General features: G+C 40.3%; 2 protein-coding genes across 6 annotated transcripts in view; both read right to left on the bottom strand.

Annotated features, from left to right (window-relative positions):
• CLCN4 (chloride voltage-gated channel 4) overlaps window positions 1-18,041 on the bottom strand; it is a 46,730-nt gene extending 28,689 nt beyond the window's left edge. The window contains exons 1-3 of one of the 2 annotated variants that reach the window (XM_084506662.1): window positions 18,014-18,041; window positions 4,615-4,766; window positions 4,181-4,280 (exon numbers count right to left, since the gene is read on the bottom strand). In XM_084506662.1, coding sequence (XP_084362788.1) covers window positions 4,181-4,280; window positions 4,615-4,766; window positions 18,014-18,017 — 256 coding nt within the window. In that variant the 5' untranslated portion in view covers window positions 18,018-18,041. Of the gene's footprint in view, window positions 1-4,180; window positions 4,281-4,614; window positions 4,767-15,264; window positions 15,379-18,013 lie in introns of those variants that run through there. The other variant, XM_084506663.1, reaches the window with a different exon arrangement.
• Window positions 18,042-18,761: 720 nt separating this feature from the next.
• WWC3 (WWC family member 3) overlaps window positions 18,762-22,463 on the bottom strand; it is a 99,989-nt gene continuing 96,287 nt past the window's right edge. For all 4 annotated transcript variants that reach the window (XM_084506661.1, XM_084506658.1, XM_084506660.1 and 1 more), the window contains exon 23: window positions 18,762-21,308. In XM_084506661.1, the coding sequence (XP_084362787.1) occupies window positions 21,242-21,308 (67 nt within the window). In that variant the 3' untranslated portion in view covers window positions 18,762-21,241. The remainder of the gene's footprint in view (window positions 21,309-22,463) is intronic.

Here is a 22,463-nt window from a genome sequence, read left to right as displayed (position 1 = left end):
TCTAAATTCTCCTCCAATTCTCCGAGTTTCAGGAAATAGCACAAAGAATCCTGAGCCCTTGGACATCAGCACCAAGTGCTGTGCCTCTTGTATCTGTTGATGGACCTTTATCATTCTCTCTAGTCACTCCAGTCTTCAAAACTCACATCATGTGTAATCAGGCAGTTCAATATTAATGCTGCGTAGCAGAAGGGGCAAAGGAAAGCAGGCTTTTGAATGTTTTCCCCTGATATAGTGAATAACAGAGAGTGGAAAGAACGTTCAGTTCTCTCATACAACAAGCTCATGTACACCACAGTTCCTCTAAGAAATTGTACTCAGTTATGCAGCTGATCTAATCCATCTCGCCAGATGATTTGGGATCCACATAAAGAAGAAAATGCTATGTATGATTTATTACACAAGATTTACAGAGAAGAAAATCATGAGAAGAGAAGGCTAGCACTTGCAGGATAACGGTGCAATAGTTATTGATCTTAAGCCACATGACCAGAGCTAGAAATTTTACAAGTTCTGAATCTTTGCAACTTTAAGTGAAATTAATGGAGGTAGCAGACTGTTCGGTATCTCAGTCCTTTCATTTCTTGTGTTTATCATGGCTGTCTAGACATGTCACTGCATTGCTGTAATATAGTGTAAGTTTATCTCCATATTTCATTGAAGGAGCTGAACTTGCTCCCCGATCTATGTATCCTCCTGCCCAGAATGAAAAATAATGAGCCTCCAAAGCCAGAAAATGTTGAACTTCATTTCAGATAATAGCTTTCTACCTCTCTCCTTCCTTTTTTTTTTTTTTTTCTTTTTTTGGTTGATGATAGCCACACATCCTTTTTAATGCTCTAATGAGAATGCTAAAATTTTGCTTTGAGAACATATTTTTCCATAAAAATAACATAAAGCAAGAAAACTGCATCACTCAAGTGGCAAGGGACTGAAATACATAAGGGATTATTGCACATCCAATTCCAGTACTGGAGCATTTTAGCATTAGTATGATTGTATTTTCTGATGCATAGTTTTAGAAAATCAAGTCTCTTTTGATCATCTTCTGTAAATAGCATAAATAGCATGTACCTTCAGCTGGCTAGTAATGGTTAGGTTGGGGGATGATCATGGATATGTGAGCAGGAAGGGCAAAATAAAAACTCAGCATTCCTTAAAAAATGGGTCCCTAAACATCTGGCACTCACATCCTAAATTTTTAGGCTCTTTTGGCCTTACACTGCTTTATATTTCTCCAAAAAGTGTGCAGCCTTCCTGATTGAGACAAGCCCAGTTAATACTCTTTTTCTAAAGCATCTTGTGAGCTTTTCATCTGATCTCCACAGTGAATATTTGTGGGTGTTACTGCTCCTTTCCCCTTTCTAAAATGAGCAAGCTCCCAAGGCCTGATTTCCAGAATCTACTCAGTGCATTTCCATGTAACAGTGTAATACACTGTCTGCTCCCTCCATTTAGCACCTAAGGTTTGAGATGCACACTGCGAGTACACAGCCCTGAAAGAGCCGTGGAGCTACCTATGTCAGGCTGCAGTGGTAGCGAGGGGCTCCACTAAGGCTAATTTATGTGTGTATGCTCACACATTCATTCATGAAACTTTGGTCTGATCCCAAATGGTTGCTGTTAAGTTCTTTAAATACTTCGGTGTTACTCAAAACATACAGCTCTAACTCTGAAGCTGGCTCTGCCGAGAGTAGGAGGCTGGAGCAGACTTCCTCTGGAGTTCCCCTTCCTACCTACGCTTTTATGGGACTGACAAAGAATGCCAAAAATAGCATGACTGAGGGCTACTCCCAAACAGAATGGTCCTGTCCTTCCTCCCTCCATAGTACTTTCCCATAAGCAGTATTTTGCTTGTGTGTATGGCCCTGTGGTGATCAACCCTGCTGAGCCGACAGATCCAACTGAAAACAAATCTGGCCAAAATCCATTTTTCCCACCAGGACACTTCCCAAGTCCAACCCCCTCTGCAGCTGCACACACACGAGGCAACAGGGCACAATGGCAGGGCAGCACAGAACAAGGATCATTTCCTTCAGCCACATCAGCTTGTGTTGACTGCAGAGGTGCAGCCCTTCAAGTGTTGTAAAACCTGAAAGAATCAATTGACCAAATTATTGGGACTTAGGCTGCTAGGTTATTTAAGCTAACTTTAAACTCCTAATTTTATTTCCAAGTGCCTTTAGATACACATGGAGGCTCCTGCCATCCCTCCCCTCTAGAGTCCCACCTTGCTGGCCTCTATCCCCAGCAGGGGTGCAGGTGGCGCAGGGTGCTCCCCAGTCCCCTCATGCCCTGGAGAATACTGCTGCTGCTTTCTCCCTCCTCAGCATCCACTGTCCTTTCCCCTGGCAATGTCTGCACTCAGCTGCCCAAGACATAACCCCACAGCCGAGCCAGGCTGCTCCCCAGTGCAGCGCTGCTCCCCTCAGAGCAGAGGCAGCTTCTGCCCATTCAGCAGGGTAAGAGGGGCCATGGAGGAGCAAGGCTGCTGCAGAGCAAGAGGCAGGCAATGTTTCTGAGCTGCTAATATTTCAAGCAGAGAGGGAAAGTGATTCAACTGCATCACCGGCCTCATCTCCTCCCTCTCCAAACCTGGTTTAGAAACCTCATCCACATATCAATAATCCCCAGATCAAAGGGGTGCTTGACCTCTCACTAAGGCTGAGGTGGTGACTCTCGACCTTTGTCCTGTCCCAGAAATGCTGGATGCACAGAGAACATGCATCATTTCAATGGCAGGCAAAGTCTACAGCCCAGATCACGAGCATGCTGGTAATTTTTGTTCTCTCATTGATTCACAAGATCTTACCCCAATTTAAAAACAGACTAGTCTTGACTCTCAGGTAAGTTGTGTTTTTCTGCACCTGCATCATTGAAAAGGTTTCTACAGCTAACACTTCTCAGCTCCAGCTTACCCTCAATAACCTTCTATTCCTAGAACTGGATATACCAGCATTAGAGCTTTACCAGACCTCATCAGTTCTGGGTTGCGACAACCTTGAGGATGTTGGAATGAGCTTTCATTGTGAGTTAGAACTGAAACAAACCTGGTATGTGTTTACTATAAAGAGAGCATGTGAGTATATACTACATTCCCCATATGACCAAGGGGTTTACCAGCTGGCCTGGGGAAGGCCATTGCTGAAAGTTCACTCTAGCTCTACTTGCAAGCAGAATTCCCCATCCTAGATGAGGGCAAACCCAGGCTTTAAAGACAGCTCAGCAGCTCTGGTAGTACACAGTCTGTCAGACTTTCTTCCCATCTCACTCTCCCATCACAACTTTTGTGGAAACAAATGTATCTCTATAAAACAGCATAATTTGCCAAAACGTCACTTCAGCTATGTTTTCTCAAAAACTTCCCCAGTACTTCTGACACTCCTGAACAACTATGATAAACATATAAACTTGACAGTTGGCAAGCAGGAAATTCGCACTGCTTGGAAACTGTGAAGCTTTGCATCAAGCTTCTACCAAGATACAAGAGCACCCTGACATCACTGAAAAAGCATAAAAAATGGCAGCTGTTTCAACTTGGTAAAAGAAGTGCAGCTTTCCAAGTTGGAAGATGTGCTAAGCTAAACTGAGTAGAAGACCGGAGCAATTCAGGCAATTAATGAATTTGCCATCTGATTTTGAGCAGGCTGTTAAATATGTAATGTCTGTCTGGTTTGGGAGCAAATCCAGAACTAAGTCTGAAACTGTATTTTCCCTTCATGCATGTGTAAAGAAGATAACCCAGTGAACATGATGATTTACAAAGCTCCCCTTTGATTGTACACAACCACGATTTTCTTCACCCTCATTATAATATTTACTTGCAGAGTTCAGTTAAGCGAAGATAAGGAAAAAAACTCTACCAATAAAATTGACTCGTGTCAATCAAAGATTCAGAAAGCCAAAGTAGGCCGTTAAGTGTAAAGTACTCAGATTCATATTTTCAAAAACAACAGACAAACCCCTCTACTGGAGAATAACATTTTTCTAGGTCAGCACTCAGCAGGAGATTTTGCAAGCGGGTATTTTTTATTAAGTATTATAACTGCATGGATACATAACTGCCTTTTTAGCTTGAACCATCAGTGAACAGACAATGAAGTAAAAAGAGAAACAGATGGCACTGCAGCAAATTTCAGTGAAATGGTTCCAGGCATAACGAATGTTAACACACACGTACCTGCCAGTAGTCCTATGAGAAGCATTACAACCCATCCTGACCAGGCATCCAGCAAACTCTTGATGAACTCCCATATGGATTCCTTACTCTTGCTTGTAATCTGGAATAATACATTTAGAGAGATAAATGGCTGATTCAGGCTGACAGAGTTTTAGTGCATTGTGTTTAAACTGAAAAAAGATTTAACCTACTCAAAAGTGTATACAATTCCTCTACTCTCTGCTCTCTCCAGTCCTAATCACTTTTTAGTGATGGCCTGACATTTAAGTTGCCAGAAGCAGTTTCATATTTACAAACCCAAGACATCTTGCGTCCTTATTTTTATAAGTCCTCCTCAAGTGATACAACAAAGGAGGAAGCAAAATCTTTAGAAACCTGCTTGTTTCTCTCACAGCCAGGATGGCTGTAATTCGGGGAGAAGACGCTGCCTTTACCTTTCTATGGCGGTCAGTATCACGTGATTTCTCTCGCAGCCAGTCGATGGTGTGGAAGTCTTCATAAGTCCCAACATCGGGGAAAGGCTCATCCAGAAAATCCATCAGGTTACCAGAACCATTCATTTCTCCTGCATTGACCATATTAGTGTCTACAAGTAGGGGAAAAACAAGAATTTCAATAAATCTGTGCAGCTTTGCCAGACATGGCAGAATCAAGTTTTCCAAAATCCTTCCACAAACCATGAAGTTAAGAGACCGTGGGTCAGCAGTATTGGTGGGCACTTACTGAAATCTATGCATTGCCACTAGGAATTGCTGAAGACTACTAAAACAGCTTAGCAAACCCTAAAAAGCATACATAAAATGCACAGTGTCTTAATGCAGATATACTATCTTTTTTGAAAATATAGCCCCAAAACCCAGGGTAGTTCTGGGCTTCTTCTGCAATGTTACATCCTGATCACATGCTGGAAGATGTACCCTGTCTGCTGGGAGGTCACTGAGTAGGCAGAATTACCAGCTCAGGACACAAATGATGATTCAATACCATTTATCATTCTTCTGGGTTTACAGAAGCCCTGGAAATACATCTACTTCATGCAATCCACAATAGCAACACCTGAAAAAGTTAACTCGTAACTACTGTACCTCTCTTGCCCACAGAGACCTTAGCAACATTTGGCTAGGTGCAAAAATTACCATCTCCTTTACAGGGTCAGGTCCCAAAGCAGTCACTAATATGACAGGTTCCAGAAAAAGCTGACATCATTCCCAAGGAGAGGAGCCCTTAGTAGCATGAGAATCTATTAAATAAAGTCTTTTAGGCACAAAGGGTTGGATTCATCCAACTTAACTTCAGCCATCCAAAAGTATGTTGTCTAGACTATAAGAACCATCTAGGTTGCTCCTAGAGACAAAGATGTCTTGCTCTACAGAGTGACATAATCCTATCCATCCTAAAATAGGTGTCTGGGAAACAGGGTCTTCTGGAATGTAGCCAGGATTTTTAATCTGAAAGGGCAAACATTTAAAAAAAAGAAAAATAAAATCACAGTAGATTAGGTTAGTGTCACCTGAAAAGAAAAAAAAATAGTGACAGATACAGACTTTAAAGGTTGTACAGAATTGACTCATTGACTCTGCAAAGCCTACAAGCCCTTGTCGTACTCAACAATAACTTTTGCAGGTTGCTGACAAGGCTAATACAGTACTAACTACTACAACCCATACACCTCCTTCAGATAGGCACGTAGTGATTTGACATGTACAGAATTTGGATCTATGGATCATTGAGGAAATTTCCCAATTCTGCAAATGAAAAAGGAAAAAACGTGACAGATGAGCTTTAAATAAACTGCCCGCCCATTCTGCTGATGTGTTTAGCCCCCTTTATTTACTTCCCTTTTGCCCCTTCTCTCTCCATTTTCGACTGTTTTACTTGAATCCTATCCATTTATTTTTTTTCCCTGGTGTTGACTTCAGGGATATAACAAGCATGAATACTCAACTCTGTCAGTGTCTACTCCTTTGCACTCCACTGGGTAGGACTTTTTGGACTGCACAGCCAATGTGCTCAGCACAAGCAGCTGAGAAAAACATTATCTTAGAGGCAAACAGCAGGTCATCATTATAATTCTATAGAAGACTTTTTAAGTGCGGAAATCAAGTAATCTCCAAGCACCATGGCATGTTTTTCTGCAAGAGAATCAAGCAAGGGAGTCACAGGCTGGGGAAGGAAACCAAATGCAGAGCAGGTGTCCCACACAGCGCTGCAGAGCACAAATAGGCTGCCACAAGATGGAGGCAATTTAAAAAGCAGCAGCTAAGAGGAGTGACAATTGAAAATAGCAGTACTTAGCAAAACAGATGAGAGCACACTCCTGCATTTGCTAAGGGAAATTAGAGTCCAAAGGCAGGATGCTGCGGCTGACACCTGGGAGCTGAAGTTGCAAATGGATCTTGAGTTCGGTGTCTTGTAAGCCATGACAGAGGACTGGAGTGGGAAGCTGAAATGAGGTGAAAGAATTAGACCGCGGTATGATTTTGTAACACACTGATATTTTGCAGGTCATTTACTTCAACCTATTCTTCCCATACAGTGAAGAAGTACCTGCAAAGAATATGCATGCAGCTCAGACTGCTTGCCTGAACCCAGGCAGTACCCCTGCTGTATAAACAAACTTCTGGGAACTATTGTGCTGGAAGAGTTGGCAAGTTCTCCTTAATGCTACAAGAAAATTACCCAACATGCTAGTTATATCACATAAAAAATAGCTTTTTAAGTATGTTGTCAATGCCCAGCACATGACAGTTTTATGATGGATAATACCAGGCCAGACCACAAGTATGTAGGATAATTACAATCTCAGCCTGAACCTACCCCCGAAATACGTGCTGCACAGCATGTCCAAGGAGACAAAAGTGCTAGAGACCACAGGGCCATGGAAGACTTAGGAAACAAATAAACTTTGAATTCTAGATAATGTTCCAATACCTAGAAATTGTAGCTAGCTGGATGATTATCAGCCTGAAATTTGACTCTAGGTACCGCACTTTTGTAAGTGGAGATGTGATATCAGATTACGCAAAACCCAATTCTAGTAAATAAAATCTGGCTACAGCACTTTTGAACTGAGTAGTATAGAGTAGTCACCTTTTGTGCTAGCACCAGAAGTATCACTTTCTTTATTTCGCAATTATTTATCTCACCTTATTTAGGCATCTGAAACAATCTCCAAAGTTTCTTTCAGGATAGCTAAATTGCCCTCTAGAAGCGCTTGCAGAGATGCTTCCAGTTCTGCCAGCACAACTAGAGCATTATACTAATGATTTAGTTATAGATATGTTAATTTAATACACACATGTTAAGGGCAAATACATGTCATCCAAACATGGACTGCAGCCAGGTGTACTGCAGCAATCCACTCTGATGATGGCAAAGGATGAGCATTCATGGCACAAGTTATCTCATCTAGGACTAGAAATCTGTTCTAGACTCTGGATACTAGAATCTAGACTCCTTTCATAGCTGATGAGGAGAGAGAAACTCTGTTCAGAGGTGATTCATCTGGTATATTTGAGACACCTGTATTATAATGAGGCAGTCTGTCCCCTAGAAGTGTCAATTTCTGTTCACTGCTTACAGAGATGTCAGAAGTAGACATCGATGTCTTATCAAATGAGTCCAAGGCTACCAATTCAAACAAAAATAATGCAACTCCATTGCATACAGAATCAGTAACAAATGCAACTGTTAGCCATAACACCTGAATATTTAAGGAATTTCAATACTCCAACAAAACTTATATACAATGAAAAGTGTCCGATCTTGTTATGCTGCTGTGTGACATGTATTTTGTCCCTTTGTTGTTCTGACTTAGATGTCCTTCCTGTCCTTTCCACTGCTTTTCCAGATGCTGATGAAACAATTTGTGTAATGGCAAACATTTCCTGCTTAGTCCCCTATTCTTTTCTAATAATTCCTGGCGTTCCATTTGTTTTCCTTAGGCATACATCCAACATTTTCATTGAGCAATCTGCTATGACTCCAGGATATGTTCCATGAGAGTCAGAAGCCTATCATTCTCTGGTCTCTTCAGGTCATTTCCCTCATTATTTTGCCTTTATCAACTTAAAATTTCATCTGCCATTTCATTCCCCATGCTTCAGTATGGAAAGACTCATTCTTCAGCTATCATTTTTACTGAATAGCTTAGGTATTTCTACAACTGGACATTTTTGTTAAACCTCTGCTTTACCAACTATAAAACTAATTCTTGCTAAAAGCCAAACAAAGAAGTCTGACTGAACCCAGTGTCTTCTGTTCTCAGAGGCTTCCTCCTTGGAGCCCAATTAGCAGATTTCCCTAGATTTAGACCCACGTCAGACTACTGCGGTCCTGTAGATGAGGCAAGGTCCTGGCAGGGATTGATTCACAAATCATGGGAGGCCAGAGTGCTAGACTGGCAATTGTGCCTCTTCACAGAGGCTCTCCCGGCTGCCACATAAGCCTAGATATCTTCCAGAAACATTGGGCCAGCCTGATACTCAATCCTAAATCTCCCAGTTAGCTGTGTTTGGTGCATAATACTATGTAGCCAGAAAGAGACACTGCCCTACAAACTTGTGAGGTGTTGCATGAGAGGAGTTGGAAGTAAGGATCACAAGCACAAGTTCAAAGATTAGACCATGAGGCTTGATGATGAAAGAAGCCAGATAATTTTTAAGTAATCACTGAAGCCTCCTATGCAAAGAAAGCAATGAAGAGGTTAGTGCAGACAGCCTACAGAAGCCAGGGTGCAAATGCAGTGAGCTAGCTGCTTGATGGGCTGGTGCATGCCAACAAGCACAGTATGTGGACAGTATGTGGACTGTAGGTCTCTTCTGCTGTTTGCTTACTTTTTGTTATTATTATTATTTTATTTTTATTTTTTTTTAAGAACCAAAAAGTAGTATTATCATATTTAAGGTCATTTCTGCAGGTCCCACAGTGAGTAAACTCATCTTCTTGTGATTCAGACCAGCTGTACACTGCAGCTTAGTGCTAAGTCTTGTGGAAGAATGATAAATTACATTTATAATGGAAATGCTGACAACCTCTGACCTTTGCAGCACTATTACAGCATGTGCAAATCTTAAAGTCACAGCTAGAAGAGCTGTATCAGTGAACTGATACTAAATATTTCTAGCAGATGAACGTTCACCTACACGCTTTCATATTTATGCTGTTTTCTGTGAAGAGAGTAGTCTGGGGCTGGCTATGTGGAATGTGACTATGCAAACAACAAAGCATACTTCTCTCAGTTCCTCTGCTGTAGTATAAGGAAGAAGTGGATCTGCCAAGAGGCTGGTGGAAGAAAGCAGAAGCCTAAAAGCCTATTGTAAGTTCCTCAATTTGTATTTGTTTGGAGCGACTTTTCCTGGGCATCTAAAGCATCATCTATTCCATCTCTTCCAAATGTGGCATGAGCTAGCCAACACATGAAAGCAGAATATGGTACAACTCATGGCTTTTCTATGCTCTGATACAAATAAACATACATACATAGAAAGTAGGGAGGGTCCTACTGCAGACATGATGCTTTTGAAATGATTCGAGGCCTGTTAAATCTAGACTCCATCAGAACTGAACACACTACTGATTTGAATGCTTGGTGTAGTTAGCTGTGCTGATGTTATGTGATATTACAGCATGCACTGCACAAAGAGTGGGGACTGTGAAAATCTCTGGGACTTTGATTATGAACAATGCAGTCTTACTGGTTTACCAAATGGCAGTCATCACAAAACTCTTTTGCACTGATAGATGATTTGCCACTCTCCATGGTCTTGCTATCTTTATTGACCATTCCTAATACTGAAAGCCCAAAGAAGCCAAGCACGGTGCCCCAGATTCATGGACATTAACACTTCTTGTCACAGACTGCTCAATGTAACCAGTCAAACACAGGCATCTCATCTTGAGAGCTAGGTGCTCTGCCAACAGCCATGTACCCTCTGTCCCAAGGGATTTAGATTTAGTAATAGATGGAAACTGAGCACTTCCCACCCAGTCCCTGAATCCAGGTAATCAGGAGGTCACTGCTGCTTGCAGAGCAAGCTGAAGAAGTCAGTGTTCAGGAAGAGCTGTAAGAGGACATAGGTGGGGGCCCACGCTGCAGGAAATGGATCCCAGAGCAGAGCACAGGCATACTACAGGTCTTCAGGACTGCCTGGCGGGAGAAAATAGGCCTGAGAGCACAGAAAGCCAGCAAGCATGATTATTATGAGGTCACCTGGAAAGAGATGAATGAGAAATACAGCAAGATGATCAGGGACATATGCCTTTTGAGGAGCAGTGAGAAAATACATTTTACTTAGCCTGCAGCCAAGAAGGCCAAGCAGGATGGGTGCTGCCTGGAAGACAACCTAGGAACAGCAATGTGACATTGCACCCTATAAGATGTAGAAGGAGGTAAACAGTTACAAAGCATTCCACTAAACAGAAAGTAAGATGCTGCTGGGTGATGAGTTTACAAGGAAGCTGTTTACAGCAAAAGCAGACTTAATCACTGGCAAGTTAAATGTGCAGTTTTCTGCAGGCTTACAAACATCCATGACCAATTTAAGACTATTCATCTTAAAAGCCTCAGACTGAGTAAGATGATCTATTGACCTTAACAATAGTGTTTAAAAAACATTGAGATGGCCTTGGACCAGAGCAAGGAACTGTCTCTGCAAAAATAAGAAAATGCTGCTGAACCTAGTCACAGGCCTTTCTGGAAACATAATATGGCACCAAAAAAAAAAAAAAAAAAAAAAAAAAAAAAAAAAAAAAAAAAAAAAAAAAAGAAAAGCAGAGAGAAGTTAAATTAGGAAAGTACAGAGGGATAATGAAATTGGCAAATCCTTCTATTATAATGCAAGGATTAATGGCTCAGCCCCTGTATACGTGTAAATTATACAGCACAAGCCTGCCATCTCCCACAGCACAAGAGCAGACTGGCTGCAGTATCTGGAACATGACTTTAAAATACTGCAGTATGTTACTGTATGGCCCCATCACCACACATTAAGGAGTTTCCTGCTATGATAGTGTGGGCAAGCTAAATAGAGTCAATCTTTGAAGTGTAGCTTTACCCTGAGTAACCTCTACGGAAAAAATTATGAAGCCGCAGCAGAGCTTAAAAAACACAGGGCAGTAGATCACAGGGGAGAGGGCCTGGAAGGCACGGGGGAAACATTTGGGATAAGTGGTGGAAAACTGAAGGCACAAAAGGCTCCTCCAGACTGAACCACAGTCTCCAAACATTCGCCCTCAACCACCACACGTGCAAAGGGCGTGAGCACAGCAGCAATATTGGTGCTGGCTGGGAACACGGGGCAGGTGAGGCGAGGTGAGGCACAGCAAGGGGTCCTGGTGCATAGGGCAGCATGGCCTGCTTGGAGGCTTGAGCACCCCATGTGCCCCACAGCAGGGTTGGAGCTAAGGACAAATGACCAGGGCACTGAGACCCTTTGGTGGGGGGCATAGCAGCCACAGGGTGAGAGGCCTGACTCCCTTTCTTCTCTCAGGAGGTCCCTAGGTGACAGTGCTTTTCCTCAGTATCAAGAGGCTTGCACGCCTAGCCTGCCCCCTGCTCCCCCTCCCAGAGCAGGTCTCCCTTTGGAAGCAAATTCCTTTCAGGATGAAATATCAGGTGTCTGGTCTCCACTCGAGGTTTCTTGGAAAGTTTGACCAAAATTAGTTCAGCTGCTGAGTTATGTCAGGAGAGAGGGGCGGGGGAAAGCCCAGCTCTTTCCCCACAACTGCCAAGTGGAATTTTAGCACTCACATAGCTCAAAATAGGCTCCATATTGAGAAAAATAATGCTAAATGCACTTCTCTGTTATTTTGAGCAAGCCTGAACAGTCCCTCCAAAAAATGTAGTTGCTACCATTGATCTTGAGGCTGTGGAAACAGCATGAGCAAAACACTGTTGGCTATGGGGCGTGATGGTCCACCTTTCACAACCCAAGCTGCGACAGCTTTATTAAAGGATGCCCCTCCACTGACACGCCAGCAGCAGATGAGCCCTGTGGGCCTTCAAGAACCAGCATGCCTTTACTTCTTGAAGAAAGCAAGGTTTGATTAGATAAAATTCAGAAATCCTTCAGCATCGTTGGTAAGAAACTAAAATTCAGGAGGGAGGAGAACTGGCAATCAGGCTACCAGCATGCATAGCTTCTTTTTTTGCTTTTCCTCTAGTCCCCTTACTCACAAAACAGGGTGAGTTTTCCTCTTGGAGCAGCTGATTTGCTGCCACCGAACTCAAAAACAGAGCTGGAGGTTCAGGGGCTTCAGGGGAGTTCAGCAAGCTTTGCAGCACCAGGTTTTGGTCTGCAGTTTTGGTCTTTTGTCTCCTCAGTCAGAAAACGACAGCATTAAGAGGGAAAACATGGATTTCAGGGTAAAAAAAAATAAATACAGAGAGAAGAGAGTTGCACTAAAAGGCTCTCCCCTTAAATGGTGAGTGTAGCAGCATTAAATGCACCTCTCACTAAAAACCTTTCTGAGCCCTCAGCTTGAAATAAAGCTGGTAAACCTGCAGTAGAAAAGCCATTAATCTGTTCTACCATGTCACTTCTCATGATTTGAGTGAGTCACTCATACAGATGGAGGGTCATGTTTTTCTGAGGGCAGTGGTTGGCATTGCTGCAATTGATGCTGGTCAGCTGTGCATTTACAGAAAGGTGACTTCATACCCCTGAGTTCCCCCACCTGCAAGAAAGGAAAGGCCCGCCCTTGTGACAATTTTCTAGTGCAGCATGTTAGAAGCGCTTTAGGAATAGTAACCTACAGTCACCCTGCCAGAATTTCTCTTTTAGCATCAACTGTGGGTCGTGTGTGATTTTTGCTTCTTCTGGGCTAGAAAGGAAGAAATCTGAGTAAATCCATTACCTTTAGTGTATATATGCATATATGCTGAGAAACACATTAGACTCCTAGTCTACAAACTGCCCCTGTTTCCCTGCCTGTTTTCTGCAGGCAGACCATCCAACACCATCCATGGGACTTCCTCCAGTCCTGGTTTAAAAGGCCTGGGCCGCTACGTCCTTTGGCAGGGAGATGGGCACCACCAGAAACCAGATGGGGTAGGTGCCCTGAGTGAAATGCACCCGGCCCAGGAGAGCAAAACACTCCAACCAGGGATATTTGCAGGGTCACAGTTTTACACTAAATAGCTGTTAAAGGACTCAAATCCTTCATTTCTGAATTATTCCAGCATACATTTAGGCTGGTATCACATCTTTTGTTGCATGAAAAACACCTGACTCAAATCAGGAGACCAGGACTCAAATATGATCCAGGCTGGGGACAAAAAAAAAAAAAAAAAAAAAAAAAGCAAAAGCACATTGTGTCCATAGAATCTGTGTGTGGCAGCCCTGGTGTGTACTTCATGTGGGCAAAGAGCCAAGTCCCTGCACGCACGGTGAGCAAGAGAGGAGTTTGGTGTACTTTAAGTGCTAGGTAGGAAGAATTGACACAAGACTTCTCCTGATGCTTCAGAGGAACTTAAAAGAGGAAATTCAGTACTAGTGCCATCAAGATACAGTCTTCACTGTGATCTCATAAAATGACAGGTTTGTATTTGTATTGCTTTTGAACCAAGATCATGTAAAAACAGAGGTTTGGCTGAAAAAAAAAAATTTTAGAGCTTTCCATTTTGAAAAACTGTTGTCCTTTCTTACTTCATTGTTTTAAATACTTCATTACTACTGCTGGCTTTGGTTGTGTTTTGTTGTTGGTTTTGGTTCTATAATTTTTTTTCTTCCATGTTTTCTAACCCTGATATGACTGCATATATCGTCACTTCAGACCGCCTTTCCCTAAGGCATATAGCCTAGTTAACTTTACCACAGGAGATCCAAAATCTCCTCCACGAGTGTTTGGGTGTGCATACAGAGACCCTAGACATGCCAAATTCTCAGAATTTTCAATAGTGGGAAAAAAATATTTGAACAAAGAACAGGATTTTGACAAATAAGAAAACTTCCTGCATACTAGGAATGAAAAGTCACCTGACTATCTGCCTGATGAAGCTGCAGCTGAGTCATCCTCCATTCTCTGGCAAAGGCACAAAATATTTATCAGAACACTTAAAAAATGGGGGGGGGGGGGAATGCAGTTTTACTTTTTTGACTAGTATAAGCTCAAAAATTAGCTTCTTTCATTGTAGCATTTGTATTAAACTAAGAAAAATAATAATGCACTGCAAATAACCTAAAATATATTTTTTAAAAAAATCAAGCCAGAATTAAAAAAGCCACAGAAGAGTAAAGTCAACATTTTTAATCTGAAAATATATGTCTTCCATAAGTTTTATGGAGTGCATAATTAAACACCCACACTAGGAAAAGAAAACAGACTTTGGACTTTGCTACATAAATACCCACTGTCCGAAAAATCCATTTAGCAAGGATTTTTCAGCCTTTCGAGGATTGGCAGTTTGTGTAAGAAGCAAAAATCTGCTTGTCATCTCCTCTGTCTTTTTGGGAGAATATTTTTTCATGTTTATTTTGGATGACAAACAAAACCTATCCTACGCTACAGCAAATTATGCGGGAAACCTGCTGGACTAGGTACTTTCAAACCACGTCAGCAAAAATTAAAAAAGGAAAAGCCTCTTTCCCCAAATACATCTGTTAACCCCCTGAACAAGTTAATCCTCATTCCTTTTAAAGCGTAGACACATCTCTGTCTGTAATAACTTTTTTTAGGCATGCAGGGTTAAAAACTAAGCGAAACAAAACCAAAAATCCCACGAAATGGGGAATGCAACCAAGACAGTATTGCTGCTCTCTCTCCCTCCACAGGGCTGGATGATGATGGCTGCTCACGCAAATACAGAGTTCAGCAGACACACGAAGGAGCCATAGCAAGATGCAGGGACAAAGGGCCTTCTTTAGCTTTAAAGCTCCAGCTGGCAGCCTTTCTGCTGGGGATGTCAGCCGGAAGACCAGCACAGAGCCAGCAAGCAGCCTCTGCACCTGCAAACCCTCTGCTCACAGAGAAACCGTTCTGCTTTCTTTTCCAGTGAAAACCCTGCCTAACAGAGCTGCAGCTCCAGGACGGCAGCACACGAGCAGCTGGCAAACTATTTTTTTCGAAGAATTAACGTTGCTTACCTGCAATGCAACATCATTTAGCTCAGACCCAAAGATTTTAATAGCATCCTTTCTTTGGTGGTATGGCTGCAAAGCAATGATGTCATGGGGAGGAAGCAGTAACAATCATGTGACTGCATCCTCCGTCTATAGGATTTCTGATAGGAGACTGGGCTGGAAAGAGACTGCTCTGTAATCCTGCAGGATTAAACTGCAAGCTTCTTTATCCTTCCTTACATATTTCTGCAGCCATTAGATCATCTGGTGCCTTTTTTTCCCCCCTCACCTGAGCCTTTTATTTTTTTTTAAAGAGAGTTCATGGATTTTGTTGCAACAGCAATAACAATCACATTTTTTTCAAGAGGAAAAAGCACTGTAAGTATACCGTGTGCGAATTAAGATTTATTCCTACCTACTCTGCAGCAGTGCCCAGGTGCCATAATTATCTTCTTTAATCTTTATGAAATATGTAATCACAGCAGCTTGGAAGTGAGACAAACCACAATTTCACCATCCCTTGCATTTTTCCTTCTCCCTGTATTCCACTTCAAGTTTATCCAGATTGACTTCCCTCCAACTTCTGGGTCATATTTGAGTTTTGCAAGATTACCTCAAAGGTTCTGTTCCTCTGTTACCTTCACTTCCTCATTCTCCACCCCATTCATCCATTAAATAACCTCATTTACAGCCTTCTGCCTTTTCTTCAATGCAACTGCTACTGCTTGAAAGATCTCCTATTTGCCAGCCTAGTTTTCCTTTTTCGAAACTTCTACTTTTTTTTTCCCCCATCAAATATTATAATAAAGCAATTATCTCCACTTTCACATTTTGATTAACTATGTATTGCAACTGAGAACCATATATATATATATATATATACACACACATACACTTTTGTTATACTGTACAATGTATTCAAGTTCTACTACAAAATAGTAATTTCGAAAGTTGATTGTACAGATTTCACATGCCCCACTAGGATCATGCTCTGCAACACCATGGTTATAACTGTTCTTTATTAAGACAGAATACAAATAAGCAAGTTTGTGTGCATGCAATGTTATGCTTTATTTCAAGACATTCACCTTCCACTGCTTATTGTCTCTTATTTGAACATGGTGCAGACTGGTTTTTACCCTTAAGGGTATGCAAGTTGTGCTTTGTATTACTAAGCAAGCACAACAGCTAGCTAGAGGGAGATCTTGTACAGGTACACATGAAAACATCCATGAGTCATTGAAGGCACACGCGTGGCTTCCACCAACTTCAAAGGCCACAGAGCACAGTTTGGAAGACCTTTTTGTACCAGTGCGTTTGGACAATTTTTTTTGGATGCTCTAAGCAGACAGTTTGGCCCAACAAAGCAAGCTGGTTGGTACACAGTGTACAAAACCTTTTCAAAATGGCTACACAGCACCTCCAGATCTTGTCTGTAAGCTGAAGGGAGCTCCAGTACCCCTTATTTCTGATATGGATTACCCAAACGGAAGTTACACATTTTCAATTTTATTGTGAAATCTGAGCACTTGATTTGCTTCACCTGCAATTCCTACACTTTTCTGGAGCATGCCTTTAGGAAAGAGATTTGATTATGCCCTTTACACACAGTAGTGCAGATCGCATTTCCCTATCGTTCATGAATCACTAATAGCTGCAGAGCTACCATAACCACATCAGTAAAGTGAGGAAAAGTGATGGGAGGAAAGGCCTAACTTCTTGCCAGCATCTGTTCTTTAAGCCCATTAAAATCAATATTAATATGCCAATTGAATCCTGTGGAGGAAGTTAAACCAACACAGAGTATTTAATTTAGTTTCTTGATAAAGTATCTGCAATTTTCCTTAATTGCTTTATGAAACAGAAGTAAGGAAAACAGCAAGCAGTTTGAATTGAATCAGTCAGACACAACCATCTATACCTGGAAAGTTCCGTGCCATAAGACACATTAACAGAATGTAAGTACCACATCCTAAACACAGGATAGCAATTCTGTGCTATGAAAAAAACAAGCACAAGGCTCTCAATCTCCCATTTCTTCCTGGACAAATTTTCCTAAATTCACTTCCTAATTTTCTTGTCTGTTACCACAGGTAAACTCACTGAGTCTCTTCCTGAATGTCTATTTTTTTAGTTGGATGATCCAGCTGCACACTACAGGGACAGAATAACTGATTCACAGTAGAATATGTGATTCTATAAGCCAGGTATGTTCAAATTTGAGAGATTTTGAAAAGTTATAATAAACCAGAAACAGCTTCTGAGAAGCTTTTAATTCCCAAGAATATTGAGATTTTCCACAGTACAAGCAAATCGCTTATATACATAGATTCCAAAATCAATTCGATTTGACTCTTTGGTATTTTCTTTCATTTATACTTGGTCAATCAAGCAATCTCAGAGGAAAGAAAATACTGTTCACATCATGTTTTTAGAAAAGATTGTTCTTGCTTTTTCTAGCCTGTAGTTTCTTAAGTCCCTCTGTAAACATATTTTTCCTCCTCTCATAGACCTATGACTCTATAGTTAAAAAGGAGATTAGATTCAATACAAGCAGTAAAATACCCTCCTCCAAACTAAAAACATAATTCAAATTTTAGATTTGCATTCTGCTGAGAATGGATGCAAAATACATAGTTCATTTGATTCCTAAAAAACATTTGTTCATTTTATACAACACTTACCTTGAAGTCTTGCAAAGTGCTTACAAGAATCACAGCAAGAAACACATATAAGATTTCATGTTTATATCAGAAAATTCATACCAACCTACCCATTATAGCTTTTGTTGTTGATCTTGATGGTAGCGAGACAGTTGGTATTCCAAATGACTATTTCAAGCAGACCATTTTAAAAATAACCTAAACTGTGTCATACCCTTAACGCCTTGCAAATACTGGATGAGAAAGGTGTCAAGTGTCAGTACTACAAATTTGCCCATGCTCCTGGCAGCTTAGGGCTGCATGGAGAAACCAAAAAATGGCCTTTCTATAAATATTAAGGTCTAACTTTCCTTTGTGAAAGAAGCAGTGAAGTTCTGCCTACTAACATTAACTTGTATTTTTTCCAGTGGTTTTCAGCTTGGGATTGGTTATAAAGATACTACAGAAATAACGCTGTCAATTTATTTTGAATACTAATCTACAAAGTACAAACTTCTGCTAGAAAAAAACAAACAAACAAACAAACAAAAAACAAAAAACAGTTCAATGTGTCATAAGGAGCTACCCGTGAATTCCTAGAATATTCAGCTAGGAGCCTCAGATACAGCTGTCGGCTTATCATGAGCAATAAGCACGTGGGAGAACATACCTGCCATTCCTTACACTCTGTATCCATTTCAGGTCTTCAATGCAACCTCTCTAGAATCCCTAACTTCACAGATTTCCTCTTTTTTATTTGAAAATTCATTACATACACTGTTTTACAAAATATAAAATTTCTTCATGAAAGCATCATCAGTGTGGCAAATATAAACCACTGCAACAATGTCTTCTTCTGTGACATTAAACAAAACTCTCTTTCTGTTTATGGCAAATTATTTTATTTTATAGAAGAAATACTTTCAAATAATACAAAAATGACACAATCATACAGAACTGTGACAAAAACGAGAGAGATGAATACTGACTATGATAACTCATTACCACATCAAGACAGAACTCATTACAGCAGTCAGAATCACGGACTCACAAGATAAACTGACGATGTCTCCAAGCAGTCACTAATTAAAAACACCAGCTGAACCCCCTCCTAAGAGGTAAGCCACCAGACATTGCCCCTTTGTTACACAGTCACAGAACAATTTAGGGTGGAAGCGAGGTCCCTATGGCAGCCCCTGCTCAAAGCGGGTTTAACACAACCAAGCTGCTCTGGGCCATGCCCAGTCAAATCCTCAACACCTCCATGGGCAGAGATCTCATAACCTCTCTGGGCAAGCTCTTCCAGGACTGGAACACCCTCATGAAAACAGAGTGTTGTCTATTCTTAGTACACAGCAAGTATTTCTGGTATCACCACATGGTAACTTTGGATAAATACTACTATGTAAGGGTCTCCACTGAACATGAGACGTGAAATTCCGACCAACTGATCTTTTCAAGTAACAAGCACTTGAAAGCTTGCTGTCCCTAGACTTTTACCCAAGCACTAGCAATTTCTTACATGATTTACTTGGCTTTTATCTGCATAGTTTCTGAATAGCTCTAGTTCAGCCCAAGGAACCCAATATACACCCATCAAAACTTAACTGGCAAAAAGAGAGACTTCAGAATGGTTAGCATGATAAACGCTAACCATACTTTAATTTCATACGTATTGCTACACCACCAGATCACTTGATGTCTGTAATGATTACAGGCTATACCAGGCCTGTAGTAGCTTAAAATTAAATGTCTTTGCTTAAAATGTCTTTTACCAGCCCCCACCCCATCCCCTCCAGTATTTTTGGTCTCAGCCTGGACAAATAAAAGCAATTCAGTTTCACTTTCAGGTTTTCCTGATCTTTGACAAACTAACAGATTATAAGCTCTTGAAACTCACATAGACGACTTACAAAATATTTTAAAATATTCCCATTGGTCAGAGGTTTTGATAAGTTTAGTTTTTGACTGTTGCTTTGGTTTCCTGACATACAAAAATTTGGAGTCAATTTGACCTGGGCATAATGAAAAGACATCATGATCATCCTTCTAAGCAATTCCAGCAATTTGCGAAGTTAGTCTTGTGTTGGGCACTTCTCTGTGTAGGTATAATTAGAAAAATATGAGAAACTATTATAGTAGCTTAGTAAAGAAGTATTTTTACATACTTGCAGGATGCAAGGACACAAAACTGGCATTCTCGGGAATTTAGGGTGACAGTCTTTCATTACAATGAATGGTTACAAGAAAAGTATTTCTCACCACATTTCTGCTGGTCCAACTATCAATCAAGTGATCTATATCTTCCAGAATTATACACCTCCTTTCTGGAAAGTGTCACTGTACAACAGAACTCACATGTAGTAACCTCACAGCAAATCCATTAGGATTAACATGTGCTTAAGCACCCTTACTTATTGCAGCTGCTTTCTGAAATTAGCACGTGTTTTCCTGAATCAGATCAGAATCTTTAAAACTGTAGAAGTTGCTATATTCCTTTAGCAGTTTTTCCACACAGCTAGCTCACAGTGCTCTTTTAACTACCTTTCCCTTAAATAGCAAAACAAAGACCTGTCACCCTTTTCCTTCCTCCGTTTAAATTGAGAATCTAGTTAAGAATATAAAGATATTTTAGACAAAACTGAAATGAAAACAATCTATTAGTGCACAGTAAGAACATGCAAATGAATTCTGCAATGTTTAACATCACTTCTAATCAGTGTTAAACACATTGCAGGTGATAATATTTTGCTATAACACAGACAGTGCTAAAGGATACAATATACATAATAAGCTACAGATAATAAAGCTGAAAAAAGTGACAATTTTAGAACACAGTATTTTCATTTCAGGTATCAGAAACAAAACCAGCTCAATGGTTCCATTCTACTGTATGACAAATACTGAAGAACAAAATTTCAGTCTTAAAATACATCTTAAAGTAGGTATTTTCCTTCAAGGAAAAAAGGCACTATAAATAAATTACACTACAGTGAATTTGCCTGAACTCACTTTGTTTCTGTCTTCCAGCCTTTAAGTCAAATAAAACAGCATAAAAACTGTACACGCTCTTAACAGGATAGTCGATCTTTTATAAAATAAGTTGTCTTCAGAGATGTCAATTTCACAACAAGGAAAAACCAAGCCTTGTTGCAGTCGCTATTATAAAATATATATATGTATATATATTTATATATATGGTTTTGTTTACTTTTACTTTTTTTACTTTTTTATTTTTTACAAAACGTGTATATTAGCTTTTGCACTTTTTTTTTTTTTTTTTTTTAAAGAAACTTGGCTAATCTAATAACTTCATTAAAATAAAAGCGATAAATACTTCATGTTTACAATGCAACATGTCATACATCATCAGCTGGCAGAGGAGGTATGTTAATCCTTGGTCTTGTAAAAAATGCTATCTTCTCTCTGTGACCAAAAAAGATGAAAAGAAAGTCAAATATATGCCTCAAATAAAATAAAATTAAATATATCCCACACCCCTGCAAGAACATCATTTTTTTACTCTGATTAGTGGTTATTATTTGTTACACGTTGAACTGTGGGATTACGTGAATATGAGAAACAACTCCTCACTGCATGCTTTTGGAGGCACTCCCTTGAACACAACTACTGTTTTTGAAAATTTAGGTGGCAGCTTTATACAACTTATTGGACATCAATTATAGTTCACTGTAAAAAGGTTTCACGGGACTAGCCCTGCGTTAAGTCCCCTCTGCAATGCAAAGTTCACCTTCTACATTTTTCAATAGTGCCTAGAACAACAAAACTGATGGCATTTTCATCTTTTTGCTTCTTTATTGAGAAGCAATATTCTTTAACTGTCATAAGAAATGGATGTGTGCATACAAGGGGCAAGAATTTAAACAAGCAAGTTATCATTTGATTCATTTTACTGCATCTCTCTCATCTCATCTATTCCCCACATAATTTTATCTCAGTAGCCAAAGCAAATGAATCCTGTTCTATTAACAGAAATACAAGATGCAAAAGCAATGCTAGAATTTTTATTCCTCTTATTTCCTCTCCACATCTGTGAGGAAGACCTTTCCCTTTCCAATACAGTTCATTAAAGGATAGACAACTTTTGCATTTTATTTAAGTATGCCCTGCAAACAACTTCTAAAAATCGGAACACTGACAGCAGAATATAAAATTGTAGCTGAGCTTTCCCCTGCAGCTACACTGCACTAGTATTTCTTCATTCCTTACTCCTAATGTTATTCTACTAAAAAAAAAAAAAAAAGGAAAAAAATAATGCTAAAGTAATAAAATCTTCCTGTGAAATGCCCATTATCAATGGCACCTGTACACAAACTAAAGCTAAGAGAGGACACATACTATGCAAACACAGATGAAACAGGAAATAAAACACATAGAAGAGGCTTAAAAGAAAGCTGGAATATTACTGAGTAATTTTCAGGGAGAGAGTGTTCCTAGTAATGCATATGTATTACACTAAACAAACTATGTAGGCCTACAGGCTAGCACTGAAGACCTGACAAATCATCTGAACTTAATAGTAACTAGGCTAAGTTGAAAGAATCACCTAAAGGTATGTTG

This window comes from Aythya ferina (genome assembly GCF_964211825.1).
Source record: "Aythya ferina genome assembly, chromosome: 1".
Lineage (NCBI taxonomy): Eukaryota > Metazoa > Chordata > Aves > Anseriformes > Anatidae > Aythya > Aythya ferina.
This window is presented reverse-complemented; position numbering and strand designations above follow the sequence as displayed.